At 45.0% G+C, this 16,092-nt stretch overlaps 1 protein-coding gene across 2 annotated transcripts in view; it reads left to right on the top strand.

The window, feature by feature from the left end:
• The window catches only part of PALS1 (protein associated with LIN7 1, MAGUK p55 family member), a 33,110-nt gene extending 29,843 nt beyond the window's left edge, over nt 1-3,267 (top strand). The window contains exons 11-15 of one of the 2 annotated variants that reach the window (XM_068132531.2): nt 116-181; nt 293-460; nt 636-838; nt 980-1,090; nt 1,238-3,267. In XM_068132531.2, coding sequence (XP_067988632.2) covers nt 116-181; nt 293-460; nt 636-838; nt 980-1,090; nt 1,238-1,414 — 725 coding nt within the window. In that variant the 3' untranslated portion in view covers nt 1,415-3,267. Of the gene's footprint in view, nt 1-115; nt 188-292; nt 461-635; nt 839-979; nt 1,091-1,237 lie in introns of both variants that reach the window. The other variant, XM_068132530.2, reaches the window with a different exon arrangement.
• Nucleotides 3,268-16,092: the final 12,825 nt, after the last annotated feature.

The raw sequence follows: 16,092 nt of genomic DNA, 5'->3' as shown, positions 1-16,092 counted from the left end.
TACGTCCATGTTCCAAATCTTAGTTTTAAAATATGGTTATTGTTCGTACTGGTATTTTTTCTGTCTGAAGTATGCCAGTAATTTAATTGATCAATCGTTTCCTCTCTTCTTGTAGGGAAACTGTGGTGTGCAAAGAAGAACAAAAAGAAAAGAAAGAAGATGCTTTACAATTCGAATAAGAGTGAGGGTAGGACCTCGTTTTGCACATCATCCATCCCGTTCTATCTTGGATGAGCCATGATTAAAACCGACTCTAACCTCACCGTCTTTCCGACCTCAACCTCTTCTGCAGAAGGCGATGTGGAGGAAGTGCTGACGTATGAAGAGATGGCGTTGTACCATCAGCCGGCCAACCGCAAGCGGCCCATTATACTGGTCGGACCGGCAAGCTGCGGACGCTCGAAACTGCACCAGCGGATGTTACGAAGCGATTCTGACCGTTTTGCTGATCCTGTGTACCGTAAGTCACCGAATCGACTTTTCTTTTTGTGCTGGGGAACAACCTCTTCATTTGAAATTCTTTGCCATTTGGAATCTTGTCAATTTGATCATTTGTTACCTTTGCTTTTCTTGGTTGTTTTGACGGTGGTTTGTTGCAACCCCTTCGATGCACCACCTGATTATGGTTTTGGTAGACACATCAAGGCCAGTACGTGACGGAGAGGTGCTCGGTCAGCACTTTCACTTTGTGTCACGAGCGGAGCTTGAGAACGACATGGTAAATGGACGCCTTGTTGACGTCTGCGAGAGGGATCGGCATCTTTACGGCATCAGAGTGGACTCTGTCCGGCAGGTGGTGAATTCTGGAAAAACTTGCCTGATCAGCTTGTATAACCAGGTATGGTGCCAGCTTCTTTGACCTTTCTCCTAAATGTCCCATGTCTGGTTATTGTGGTTAGCATAGCATTTACAGTGTGTACGGTGTACTTTTCGTATGACGATCTGTCATGTGAGCTGCATTATCCGTTTGTCTTGGTAGTCTCCAAAGATATTAAAACTTCTCGACCTGAAACCGTACGTGGTTTTCGTGGCACCACCCCCTCAAGAACGTCTGCGTGCACTGATGGGGAAGGAAGGTCGGAACCCCAAGGTATGCTCGTTGTCCATCTCTCTCCACACCTACGTCTTAATTTTTGGCATTTCTGTTTTGGGTTAGAACCACTCGGTGCTTTATGGTTAGACCACTCAGTGCTACGTACCTCGACTCGTTAAATAAGACTTCATTCTTTCCCTCCAGCCTGAAGAACTTCGAGAGATCATTGAGAAGGCTCGAGAGATGGAGCAAACTTATGGGCACTACTTTGACACTGTGGTTGTTAATGCTGACCTTGAGAAGGCTTTTATTGAGTTGCTGCATCACGTGAACAAGCTGGACACTGAGCCACAATATGTCCCTGCGGCATGGCTGCGTTAGTCTCCGATATCTTGAATCCTGGACAACCATAGCTGCTTCCACCTTTATCGTCGTGTAAAGCATTACACGTGGACACCACTTCTTGGTAGACCATTACATGGTACTTGACGTTGTCTTTAATTTAGAACAAATCTGCCCTGTTTGTAAACAGTATTTTTTTTTTTTTGTGTGATTATTCTTCAGCAATTCCGTTGCTTTTACATCGTCATTTTGGCTCGCTGCCTGTCTGGCTGACTCTTCAAGTATGAGAGGTGAAAACAAAACTATTCCTTAAATCCTTCCACATGATTTGTACTCTATTCTTTTAAAATATATAAGGGATAATGATAGCTAGGTTGCCGTTTTGTTGACAAAATGTGCATCTGTGTTGCTTATTGTTTACCATGCATGTTTAGTCAGGAAGGATTTGATAGGGGAATTCCAAAAACAACAAAAACATTCCCGATGCCAATCTTGTGTGATGAACCAACAGTATGAAGGATGAACACGTGATTAGAAAATCCTTTTTTAACGTTGGTGGTGGAGTGTACACAAAGGTGACAGACAGGCGAACAAATGAAGACTATTGATGGAAAATGGCTTCCAGAACCACTTCACCTCGGATAAGCAGAGCGAGAGACAATAGTTGCGAATTTGAATAGCGACGCGCCGCATGAGGTCTGTCTGCTTGATATCGTTTACAAACGAGCACGCAAGTAGAGCTCGAAACGTAGCGATACCACCGGTGTCACGTGATTCAAAATATCGGCCTGGGCTTGAAATCTGAACGTGGAGTTAACGCAGGTCGTAACTTCAGTCCAACCGTTTCCTCTGGAGTTCCTAAAGTACACTACCGGTGAATGCGTTGTGTGCAAACTCGAACCGAACGGTCTCGGTGTCTTGCCAACGGTCGGAGGATCCATCCAGTATTTGGCGAGATATCGAACTCTGTGTTGATTAATGCCCACGCAGCTCCTTCCTTATCGATGGACTGTTTGTGGTTTTATTATTCTACTTCTGCTGGCATTATTTCATTGTTATTAGCTTTTGAGTAACGTTGGGTACTCGTCAGAACTGAATTCTGATTTAACGCTATGAAAAGCAATATTATGGTTTTGTCTTTTGTCTTTTGTCGTGTATGAATGTAAATGGAAATGGTTTTTTTTTTTTGGTTTTTTAGGGGGGACGGTTGTTTTATTTTTTAGTTTAACTAATACAGGGGATTTATTTATAAAGCATTGAGCCGCTGGAATGTTTTGCATTTATTATGAAACCTGTATAATCGATTTCCTTTTCCGAGAAATTGAGGGCTGCCCGGCTCCAATAAAACGAGGTATGTAAAGCTTGCTTATGATGCTCAGAGGCTATCTATATATTACATGCGCAAATGTGATTTTTGACCAACATTCTTCCTTTGTATGAACCATTCATTTCCCTTCCCTCCTTGCACTCCAATCATTTCCTCCTCTCCGCACCCCACACGCTTCTTACTCTCTCCTCTCATTGCCCCCTTTACACTTCCTCCATTACCACCCCCACTGCATACTTTATAAATAGATAGCTGCTAGTGAATGTATATGGAGTTGAGAAACAACGAATTGCAAAGGAAATAATGAATGAAAGGGTAAAAGCACCATTGTGGATCGGTTTGAGTTCAGCACTTTCCTTCTCTTACACGTGTTGCGTGAGCAATTCAAAACCTGCAATCTGTTACAAGATCGAATTGCATTTGTACATATTTTTTTACAGGCAAGGAGGGGAGGGAATGCAAATAATGTGTCACTAACCAGAAGCAATGCCGAGTATTGATTTTTATATTTGTTTAAGTGTTAATTTGACTTGGTTTGAATAAAAGTTTGAAGATTTGCAGTGAATATGTTTTGATGACGAAGCGTTGTTTGAGGAGGAACTTTTGACCTGTAAGCTACTGACACGTTACTTAGCCGTTACAAGCTTTTATCACAGTTTAGTTACCCTATCGTCCCACCCCTTCCCCCCACCCCTTCCCCCATGTTGATATTACAGTTTAACACATGATTGTTACCTCCGTCACCAAAGGTGGATGGAAGTTATGTTTTCATTCCTGTTTGGTTGTTTTTAGCAGGATATCTCAAAAAGTTACGGATAAATTCGGACACAACTTGGTGGATGAGTTTCGTAGGTGAAAAGAACAAGCTAATATCTATTTTACTTCAGTTTCAGATCCAGATCCGGCCTATCAGTGGGATACAAAATGTAAACTGTTCAGCCTGCTGGAGGTATGTGCTCTACCGAGTTCCGTCCCAGTTACCCCCATGTTAATGTCACCTTAACATGCCATTGTTCCACCAGGATAATACTGTGTGTTAACACGCCATCGTTGCCCCATGTTGATCTTGGTTTTCTTTCATATGCAGCACATGGTTGTGGGTAGCATAATTTGACGGGAGCGTGGCTGTGCCATTGATGCTGTGCCCCCTGTAGGCTCGATCAGGAATGTCATTTGTTCATGGTGTCGACGATATCTCACCTTTTCATGATTAAGGACACAGTGGGATCTTTAACCTCCAACAACTAACAGCAGCAGATGGTTCATCTGAGGGACGGCACACACTGATGAATCACCCTGAGAGCAAAACACCAGGATGGTAGTTCATAGCTGGGGCTGGATTTGAACCCAGGCTAGACAGCTAAAATGTGAGTATGTGTACCCCGACACTATCCCTCCTCCCCTGCCCGATGTTTGTTCGGTCATGTTAGTTGCATTACAACACAGCACTGTACCCCACTGTTAATGTCAGTTTACAATGCCATTGTCCCCCTCCCCCCACCCCCGCCCATCTCCCCTAATTTTAATGTCAGTTTTACACATCAGATAATGTCAGATATTGTTGGAATATGTTTAAACCGCAGCCGTGATGCTGACGCCCCCCCCCCCCCCCCCCCAGAATTTCCATGTTTTAAACGTTTCCCAGTGTGTACCCTGGTCAGAATAGGTACACCGTATCCCTGCGTGTCGTAAGAGACGACTAAGAGGGTTGGCGTCAGGAAGGGCATCCGGCCATAAAAACATTGCCTCAAAAAGAGAACCATGACAATCACAAGTACATATGGGCAGGGTGCAGCCCGGAGTGGAGATCGGTTTCTGAGGTTTGGGACATGGAATGTGGGGACAATGACAGGGAGATCAGGAGAAGTGGTGGAAGTATTGGTCAGAAGAAGAGTGGACATATGTTGTGTGCAAGAGACGAGATGGAAGGGAATTGGTGTGTAAATGGTGAAGGGTAGGCAGGGACAGAAATACAAGTTTGTGTGGCAAGGGTGCCCGGAGGGCGTGAATGGTGTTGGTGTCCTGTTTTCTGAGGAGTTTGTAGACAGTGTGGTGAGTGTGACTAGAGTGAGTGATAGGTTGATGATGGTGAAAATGATGATTGGAAAGCTCTTGGTGAACGTCATCTCGGGATATGCTCCGCAGGTTGGTCGAAGCGATGAAGAGAAGGACAAGTTCTGGTGTGCGATAGAGAAGCTGATGGAAAACGTGAAAGATGAGGAAGTTGTTGTGGTGGGAGGAGACCTGAATGGACATGTGGGAAGGAGTATGGATGGTTTTGAGGGAGTTCATGGGGGTTACGGATACGGTGTGAGAAATGGAGAAGGTGAAAGGATTTTGGAGTTTGCTGATGGAGCTGATTTGTTGATTTGTAATACTCAGTTCCAGAAAGAGGACAATAAGCTTGTTACATACACGTCAGGTGGGTCGACGACAACCGTTGACTACCTGATGGTGTGTCGGCGAGATAGGGGGCACCTCCGGGACACAAAGGTGATCCCGGGGGAGGAGGCTGTTTCACAGCACCACTTGGTTGTCTGCGACATAAGGGTGAAAGGTGCGAGGAGAGCTCGGCGGGTGAAGTACCAACCGAGAATGAAGGTGTGGAGGTTGAAAGAGGTGACAGTAAGGGAGGCATTAAAAGAGAGGCTGAGTAGGGTAGAGGATGATGTGGTTGAGCTTGAAAGTGGTTGGATGTCAATGAAAGCTAGTCTGTTGGGAGCCGTTGGTGAGGTATGTGGATGGACAAAAGGACCACCGAGGCACTCGGAAACATGGTGGTGGGATGTTGAGGTTGGAAAGAGGATTGACGAGAAGAGGAAGAAGTTCAAAGAGTGGCAGAAGGCGAAGGGTACGGGAGCAGAAACAGCAGAGCATGAAAGTTTTATAAGGCAGCCAGGAAGGCTGCAAAGAAAGAGGTAGCAAAGGCGCAGGAGGCATGTAGGAAAATGTTCGGAGAACGCTTGGATTCGGAAGAGGGTCAGAAAGCAGTATTCAGGATTGCAAAGCAGATAGCGAAAGAGAGGTGTGATGTGATGGGGGTGAGTTGCTTGAAGGATGAAGTGGGACAAATCGTTGTCGACCCAGATGGAATTAAAGGAAGATGGAAAAGATATATGGAAATGCTGTTGAATACAGAGAATGAATGGGATGGCAACATAGAGAGTAACCCAGTTTTAGGACCGGCAGAGAAGATAACTGAGAAGGAAGTTGAGGAAGCGATAAAAGCAATGAAGAGTGGAAAAGCGGGAGGGCCGACGGGAGTTGTGGGAGATATGTTGAAGGCAGCAGGAAGTTGGGGTGTGAAGAGAATGACAGAGATCTGTAATCTGGTGGTGAAAGAAGGCCGCATTCCAGTGGATTGGGAACTGAGTACCCTCGTCCCTCTATACAAGGGGAAAGGTGACCCTCTGGAGCAGGGGTCGGCAACCTTAGGCACGCGTGCCACCATTGGCACGCGGCAGCATAATCATTGGCACACTGGCGAAAGCAGTGCCCTCTCCGCTGCATGCCAAATCTCCTCCTGAACAGCCATTGGCTGTTGCGCGTGTTGCACTATAACAGTATTCCGGTGTGATAGTGCAAGGTGATGAGGTAGATGGATCAGAGCAGAGTCACCATTCCAATTCCAAATTATTTTACTGGAATAATAATCAAAGGTGCACAACATGAGATGCCGGCCTGGCACATTCAAACACAATATTCACGGCAACTGGATGTGCTGTAAGAACAGTGGTGTTGTTCACAGCAGATGGTCCAAGGCTGCATCTCCACTCATTATTATTATTCGGACTGGTTTCTGAGTTTTAATATTAATCTCATCATTATTCTGAATTGTATAATAATCGCAGATATAAAACAGGAGATACAGGCTTGGAGCCTTCCGATATGCCGTTAGTTCGTGGCAACCTGAGGTGGTGTAAGAGCGATTGTGTTGTTAACACCCGGTGGTCAGCGGCTGCATCTCCGCTCTTTTTTATCATTCAGGCTGCCTTCTGCGTTTTAATATTAATCTCGTCATTATTTTGAGTTTTTTAATGGGGTGGTAGTAATGAAAATGGGGGTAGTAGTTTTTCTCGTAACACGCGGCCTGTCTTATTTAGTTTGATTGACGGTACAGCCTCCCGCTCACATTTCCCACAGGAATTGCAGTGAAGCGGTTCAGGTTCGGTCGATGATGGCAACCCCGCTAGCTAAGAAAGCTGAAGTAAAGGTTCGGGCATTCCAGCCCTCATGGACAGAAGAGTGGGGTTTTGTTTTTCAGAAGGACCGTGCTGTGTGTACTTTATGTTTTGAAAATGTTTGTCGAACGTCGAGTGTTATGCGCCATTTTGAGACAAAGCACGAGAAAACTTTCAAAGATCAGGCAGACAAGGCAGAATCCATCAAACGTGCCATGTCCAGGTATAGGAAGCAAGCCAACACCCTCAAAATCTTTGCCATTGCTAAAAACCATGCGACTGAAGCAAGCTATCGCATTGCTCATTGCATTGTGAAACGCGGAAAGCCATTCACGGATGGCGAATATATTAAGGAGGCTTTTTTCTGTAGCTCAGAGGTTCTGTTTGAAGGCTTACCAAACAAAGAGACAATCAAATCAAGAATAAAAGATATTCCCATGCCAGCTAGAAGTGTTGAGCGACGCATCAAAGAAATGGCAGAAAATGTCAGCGTGCACCAAATAGCTGGGTTAAAAGATGCTGTGGTATTTAGCATTGCACTTGACGAGAGCGTGGACGTGAATGACATACCACGTTTGGCAGTCATGGCAAGATACTGTGATTCGACTGTAAGAGAGGAACTCTGCTGCTTAAAGCCAATGTCGGACACAACAAAAGGTGAAGACATAGCCAAGGTGTTTATGGAACATTTTGAGGAGCGATGGATTGACATCAGGAAGATTTTTGAAGTGACAACAGATGGCGTCCCCGCCATGGTCGGGAAACAGAGGGGAGCTGTCAGATTAATTGAGGAAAAAGTCGGTCACACCATCATGAAACTCCACTGCATAATACACCGAAAAACTCTGTGCAAAGATGTCAAATTCAGATCTTAATAAGGTTATGGCTATGGTAGTAAAGGTTATTAACTTCATAGTCAAGCGATCTGCTCTGACACACCGACAGTTCTAGTCCCTGCTCGAGGAAATGAACTGCACATACAAAGATATCCCTCTCCACTTAGCGGTTAGGTGGCTAGGCTGCGGAAAAGTTTTGGAGTGGTTTGTCAGCTGCTTTGATGCCATCAAGGCCTTCCTGGCTGAAAAGGACCGAAACTACCCAGACCTTGAGGACGAGAAGTGGGTTGTGAAACTTGTGTTTCTCACGGATATTACGGGACACCTCAATGAGCTCAATCTCCGACTGCAAGGTGCAGGGCAAACTGTTTTGGACATGTTTGACACATGGACGGCTTTTGTCGGCAAGCTAGCAATCTTTTCAAGCGATGTTGCTACCTCCACTTTCCGCTACTTCAGACACGTAAGAGAGCTGTCCTCGCAGCACAGCATCAGCACCGCTGAAATATGCAAATACATGAGCGAGCTTGAGTCGGAGTTCACAACACGATTTTGGGACTTTCAGAAGTATGGACCCATGTTCTCTTTCTTGATCAAGCCAGACAGCTTTGATGGACACGAATTGGATTTATCTCTGATAGACTGGTTGGATACACAGGACATGGAAATGCAGCTGATTGAGCCGAAGAGTTCAACACTGTGGGTGACTAAGTTTGCAGCACTACGGAAACGACTAGAAACCACGGCAGTGCAAGATCACGGAACCTGCATCTTCACCTGCTGGACATCCGTGCCAAAGAAGTTCAGCTGTCTCCGGAACGTTGCACTGGCTTTGCTGTCAGTCTTCGGGTCAACGTACCTCTGTGAGCAGATATTCTCACACATGAAGAACGTGCTCAGCCCCTCCCGCAGTCGTTTGACAACCAACCACTCCGAAGCATGTGTGCAACTTAAAGTGACTAACTACAACCCCCAGATAATGGCGCTCAGCAAAGGAAAGCAGGGCCAGGGATCACACTGACTGGTAGGCATCTGTTTATTTGTAGTACACATGGATTTGCATATGTAGCTGTTTGTCCATCTCTTTTTTCAAACTCAGATGTGGATGTTTTCATGAGGATGGCAGCATTCTTGTATAGTACTGGTATTTCTGTTTGATGCACTCTATTCTCCCTTTTTGACATTTGTTCCCAATGCAATACTTTGTAAATGAGTTACTGAAAGCAGTGTTTTGAAATGGGGTCCGTGCATATAATTTGTAACCTCATGGGGGACAAATTTTACAATGATAAAATGATCATTACAATGTCCTGATTATGAGAGATAAATGTTTCTTTAAAATGTTGTTGCCATGCATGTAGCCTATGTGGATGGAATAAAATTCCATGTCTGTTGGAAATATTTTTTTGATGTGGTGTCATAATTAAACTTAATGTTAAACTTAATGTTGATATGGCACACAAATTAACAAGAACATTTCAAACTGGCACTTCATGTCAAAAAGGTTGCCGACCCCTGCTCTGGAGTGTGGCTCGTACCGAGCGATAAAGTTATTGGAGCATGGAATGAAGGTATTGGAAAGGGTGTTGGAGAGGAGGATAAGGAAGAAAGTGAAGATCGACGAAATGCAGTTTGGATTTATGCCAGGAAGAGGAACGACAGATGCGCTTTTCATTGTGAGGCAGTTGCAGGAGAAGTACATGGATAAGAGGAAGAAGTTGTTTTTTGGGTTTGTTGATCTGGAGAAAGCATTCGATAGGGTTCCACGCAAAGTATTGACATGGGCATTGAGGAAGTTAGGAGTGGAGGAATGGTTGATCAGAGTAGTGATGGCAATGTACAAAAGAGCACGCACAGCTGTAAGGACGAAGGACGGGAACAGTGGTGAGTTTGAGGTGAAGGTGGGAGTGCATCAGGGGTCGGTACTAAGTCCACTACTATTTGTAGCTGTGATGGAGGTGCTGGCTCAGACCGTAAAGGAGGGTTTACCGTGGGAGTTGTTGTATGCAGATGATCTGGTGTTGATTGCAGAAAGTATGGATGGACTGAAGGAAAAGATGAACAAGTGGAAGGAATGTATGGAGACAAAAGGTCTGAAGGTGAATATCGGAAAGACAAAGGTGATGGCAAGTGGTAAAGCATGTGGTGAGGTGGAAAGAACTGGGAAGTGGCCGTGTGCTGTGTGCAGGAAGGGTGTCGGAGTGAACTCCATTCAATGTACAATGTGTGCTGAGTGGGTTCATCAAAAATGTAGTGGTCTGAGAGGGTCATTAACCAGTGTGGCAGCTACATTCAAATGTAAGGTGTGCACAGAGGGAGCTGCAGATGGAGGAAATGTTGAGTTGGATCTTGGAGACGGCGTGAAGCTGGAAGGTGTGAAAACATTTTGCTACCTCGGAGACATGCTGAATGGAGAAGGTGGATCAGACTCGGCAACGGTTGCTCGAGTGAGATGTGCATGGAAGAAGTTTCGGGAACTGAGTGGCGTGCTGATGAGGATGAGAGTGTCGCTGAAGCTGAAGGGAAAGGTGTATGCTGCATGTGTGAGAAGTGTTATGATTTATGGGAGCGAGACATGGGTAATGAACGTAGAGCAGCAACGAAGGCTGGAAAGGGTGGAAATGCGAATGGTTCGATGGATGTGCGGAGTATTGTTGAGAGAGAGGAAGACAAATGATGAATTGCGAAAGATGATGGGAATATTGCCTGTGATTGATGCTGTGAAGAGGAACAGGTTGAGATGGTTTGGTCATGTATTGAGGAAGGATGAAAGTGACTGGTTGAGAAGAGTGATGGAAGTTAATGTAGAAGGAAGTAGAGGACGGTGAAGACCGAGAAAGACTTGGCTAAAGATGGTGGAAGAAGAAATGCGGGCAAGGGGGTTAACAAGGAGAGATGCAGAAAATAGGGCAAAATGGAGAAGATTGTCATGGGGACCGCAAGGCTAACCCCCGCTCTAGCAGGGAACATGGCCTTAAAATGCATGTTGTTGTGTGTTGTTTTACACATCATTGAATATAAAATGAATGAATGATCGTTTTAAGGCCATTTTCCCCGCTAGAGTGGGGTTTGGCCTTGCGGGCCCCACGACAATCATGGTTCCCTGTTTGAGGCAATGTTTTTTTTTATGGCCGGATGCCCTTCCTGACGCCAACCCTTGGTCGCCTCTTACGATGCGCAGGGATGCGGTGTACCTATTCTAAGCCGGGGTACACACCGGGATCATTCATCCCAGCAAGCTGGTACTCAATTTGCCGACCTCGGAAGTACGACAGGCTGAGGCAACCCCCCTGGCGTTAATTCAGCGATCGACGGATTCGAACCCAGGATCCGAGGATCCCAAGCCGGCACCCTAACCGCTAAGCCAACACCAGACACATCATTGATCGTCATTATTGGTGTCACACCTGAATATACTGTTGCCGTCTGTCCCCCACCTCTTGTTAATATCGTGGTTTAACACGACATTCTTTGTTCATGTTGATGTCGGTTTAATGTCATTGTTCCGTCTGTTAATGTCGGTTTATTAACACACCATTCTTCCCCCATGTTAATCCTGCGGTTTAACCGCCATTGTTCCCTTGTGTTAAAGTAATTGCCCTGCGCTCGTGAAGCGAAAATCAGGGTTAGGCATTCGTTCGTGCGTACGTATGTAAGTGCGTGTCTGCATTTTAAAAATTCATTTTCTCAGCAATCGTTGGTCCGATTGACGCTGAATTTTACCATAGGAGCGCCTCCGCCTGTAGAATTTTTTTTATTCATAATTATGACGTCACAGGTCACGTGGTACGGTCGCCATCTTGGAAAAACGTGACACCTATATTTCCCGAACTGCTCGATGGAAGAAAAGTTGAAACAAGGCTCATTTTCAAGTTTCACCATGGGGAATAAGCTACGACGATGATGACTTCATTGGTGCGTTCATTATGACGTCATAATTCGACAAGTAAAATGCTTGATCTGATCAGTATGAAAAAAAAAAGTTTCCTCTGCAACTGAGTCCGATGGACAGAAAATTTGTACCATAGGAGCGCCTCCTCCTGTAGAATATTTTAATGAAAATAATAACGTCATAGGTCACGTTGTACAGGCGCCATCTTGGAAAAATCAAAAAATGTTGTGCCTACATTTCTCTGAAACTGCTCCATGGAAAAATTGAAACGGCTCATTGTCAAATACTCCCCATGGGGAATAATATATGTCAATTATGATGTCATCGGTACCTTATTTAAGATGTCATAATTTGACAAGTACAACGCTTGATTCGATCAGTATGAATTGTTTTGTCTCTGCAATTCTTGGTCCGATTGACACAAATTTTTCACCATAGGAGCACCTCCTCCTGTAGAATATTTTAATGATAATTATGATGTAAGAGGTCACGTGGTACAGGCGCCATCTTGGAAAAACTGAAAAATGTTACACCTCTATCTCCAAAACCGCTCCATGGAAAAAAAAAAAATGAAACGTGGCTCATTGTAAAGAACTCCACATGGGGAATGGATGTTGTTAATGATGACGTCATTGGTGTCGTAATTATGACGTCATAATTTGACATGGACAATTCTTAGTCTGACCAGTTTGAAATTTATTGAGCTTGATCTTTGCAACAATTATATTGGAGGATTTAAATTTATGATGTAATCGCTCACGTGGTCTGGCAGCTATATTGGATCAAAGAAAAAGAAAAAAAACGTTCAAAAACAGAAGAGTTGGCTCGTGCAAAGTTGACTGCGCAGGGTAAGTATTCTCAGAATACCATCTAGTTTTAACATTCGATTGATCCCTGATGTTAACCTTGGTTTAACAAGCCATTGTTCCCCAACGTTAACATCACTATTAACATGCCATTCTTTCGCTTTATTAATGTCAGTTTTACCTGTCATTTACCTTCCTAATCCCCTCCACTCCCCCCTGCCCTCCCCTGTGTTAACATCCACTTAGCACGCCATTATTTCCGTAGGTTTACGTTTCAGTTTAACAAGCCATCATCCCGTCATGTTTATGTTTGTTAAACATGCCATTGTTCATAACACGGCAAAAAACAATATATAGCACAAGATTTCAAAACGTTGTGGATTGATTCGGACGAAACTTTGTGGACAGATTGGGTAGGTGACAATAACTAACCGATTGGATTTTGTTTCAGATCCAGATGCAGAACTGGCCTATCGTTGAGCAGGAAAACATAAACCTCCCCTCTCTGGACAAATTATTTTCCTTCACGTCCATTCATGGTGTCAAACCTCCCCATGTCAGTGCCATCTCTCTCCATGTCAGTGCCATCTCTCTCCATCTGCTCCACCCTCGTCCTGCCCCCTCTAAACTTCCACCTCATCCTGCCCCCTCCTAGCTTCGCTCCCTCCCCACATCCCCTGGCTTCTCCTTACCCCACCCCCTCTCCTTTGCACATCCATATGTCCTATCAGCAGCTTCTCTCCCCCTGTCCCTGACTGTGTGGACCTCAAACATCCAGGGCCTGCATTCCAACTTGACATCTCTCAGTGTAGGTGGCTGCTGATAAACCAGACATAATCTGTTTAACAGAATCCTTCCTCCCACAGGATGTCCCTGACTCCTTAATGTCTCTCCCTGGCTATTGCTGTTTAATGAACCTGGACCCTGTCCTGGCGGCGCAGTTGTGCTGTTCATCAAAAACTCCATTTTCCAGTGCGTACTGCTCTTACCTCTTCCCCTCCGCTGACTTCCCCTCCACTGTTGTACTGTCCTCCAAACAGTGACGACTCCATATCCATCTCTCTCAGACAACATGGACCAACTTTTAACCACTCATCCCAACTCTCTCTTCCTCATATGTGGCGATTTAAATTGTCACCTTGCAAATTGGCTGTGTTGGTCCTTCTTTCACCAGCCATGGCACTCCTGTAAAGGACTTGTGGCGCCATGGGACTGACTCAAACCATGAATGTGTCCCCAACCCCTCATTCTCTGTTCCCCACCCTCCCCAGTCATACCCAAACTGCTCCTGGATTCTTTGTCTTTTGCACCTGATAATGGGGAAAAGCTTCTGGCAAATCCATCATTGCCATCTACTTTTAACCAAAGCTGTTCGCTGTTGAAACCAAAGCGTTCAGAATCATTGGAATCTCCCGCGATGACGCTATCTCCGAGGGCCTTTCACTTAATCACCGCAGGCAGGTTGGTGGTCTTTCCGTCTTCTACCGACTCCTCTCCGGCCTTGCTCCCCCAGCTCTCTCTGGGCTCTGTCCCCCAAATATTCCTGCAGGTCGCACTAGATCTGCCTGCAACCCTCTTATGGTTAAACTGCCAAAATCAAGACTCTCTGCTCACCTTCACTCCTTCATTCCTCTTTTATCCCGCCTCTGGAACAAACTCCCTCACTCTCTTCAATCCCACTCCTCCCTCCAGGTCTTTAAAACGGCTGTTCACCACCATCTCTTATCTTCCCCAATCCAAAACCTTGATCTTTTCTACCCCCGCTAATTTCACCCCAAATCCACTTTTTTGAGGTGACTTTTGACTTCTTTCCTGGAAGTCCTTGGTGTCCTTGCGTTTTATACCTATCCTGCCTCCCCCCAGGCCCTCCCCCTCCAAAAACATATCCCGATGTCCCTGCTCTCAAATGTTGTGTTTGTGTGCTTCCTCCCCTTCTCTCCCCATCTTGTCGACCGCTCCCCTTTTTATATACTTTGTTTGCTTGTTTGTTTGATTTGTTTGTTTGATAAATGTTAGCTCTTTCAAGAGCCTCGACTCTGTATACAAAAAAAAAAAAAAAAAAAATTGCAGTTGATATAAAATCATTACTTTTCACCAACAGCCTCATCTCAGATCATCAGTTCAGATTCAGATCTGGTCTCTATCTTGGACATGCTTCTTCTACTCTCCCAACAATGGATGGAGGCTCTCAATATCAGTCATTATGTGATGTATCTATCTGGATTCTGGATACATCCCAAACTGTGCCTATGGAATACAAAGCTAACTCTACTCTTCGATTACTGACTTCCTCCACTCTTGTAGCCAACGTGTCGCTCTCGACGGGATCCTTTCTTATCCTCTCCCTGGCAAGGCTAGAGTTCTCTAAGGCAGCGTTCTAAGCCCCACCATATTTCTAATCTTCATCCATGATCTCTCTGAATGGAGAATGATGATGATCTGATGAATGAGATAAACATGCTGAATGGAGAAGGTGGATCAGACTCGGCAACGGTTGCTGGAGTCAGATGTGCATGGAAGAAGTTTCGGGAACTGAGTGGTGTACTGATGAGGAGGGGAGTGTCGTTGAAGTTGAAGGGAAAGGTGTATGCTGCATGTGTGAGAAGTGTTGTGACTTATGGGAGCGAGACATGCGTAATTAATGTAGAGCAGCAACGAAGGCTGGAAAGGGTGGAAATGCGAATGGTTCGGTGGATGTGTGGAGTATCGTTGAGAGAGAGAGGAAGACAAATGATGAATTGCGAAAGATGATGGGAATAGAGCCTGTGATTGATGCTGTGAAGAGGAACAGGTTGAGATGGTTTGGTCATGTGTTGAGGAAGGATGAAAGTGACTGGTTGAGAAGAGTAATGGAAATGAATGTAGAAGGAAGTAGAGGACGGGGAAGACCGAGAAAGACTTGGATAAAGGGGGTGGAAGAAGAAATGCGGGCAAGGGGGTTAACAAGGGGAGATGCAGAAAATAGGGAAAAATGGAGAAGATCGTCATGGGGCCCGCAATGCTAACCCCCGCTCTAGCAGGGAAATGGCCTTAAAATGCCTGTTGTTGTTGTTGCTGTTGTTGTTATCAATGATCTCTCTGTCTCTCTGGAAAAATAATCTTCACCTTTCACCAACCACACTAACATATCCCACGGGATTGTCTTTCATGAAAAGGCGAGTTTTCGCCGACATCTTCAGCAAATTACAGTTCCGCTCAACGTTCGTGAAAAACTAGCTGGTTCGTGAAAGACCTGTGCGAATTCTCCCCCGCCTTCCATCCTACAAGAATAACATGGTGGGAATAACTGGAGCCGTTAAAAAAAAATGGTGGTAGTGGTAGTTGTGTTGCTGAGATGTACATGTCCATACGCTGAGCTCCCGTCCCCTTTCTCAATCCATCCCTTTGTTTGCATGTGTACATTTCTCCTGAGGTGGTCTTAGTCGAAGTAGCTCAAGTATAATTTTTACCTATACAGTTTGTGTCACCCTGCAGAAGTCTTCACATGCTTTGCATGTAGTGTCCTGCAGGAAATGACACCAATTGGAGTTCATGTTAAGCTTTTGTCCGGGATAATGTCAAAGGGCAAAGCATTTTGTAAGATTTTTGATGCTAAATATTCTGTTGGTTTTCAAATTTGCTATTTCCCTTGGTTTGTGTTCAAGAAAAGGAAAATGACACCTGACACAGCATTGC

The sequence above is a fragment of the Myxine glutinosa genome, chromosome 12 (genome assembly GCF_964187855.1).
Source record: "Myxine glutinosa chromosome 12, kmMyxGlut1.1, whole genome shotgun sequence".
NCBI classification, from domain to species: Eukaryota; Metazoa; Chordata; class Myxini; order Myxiniformes; family Myxinidae; genus Myxine; species Myxine glutinosa.
This window is presented reverse-complemented; position numbering and strand designations above follow the sequence as displayed.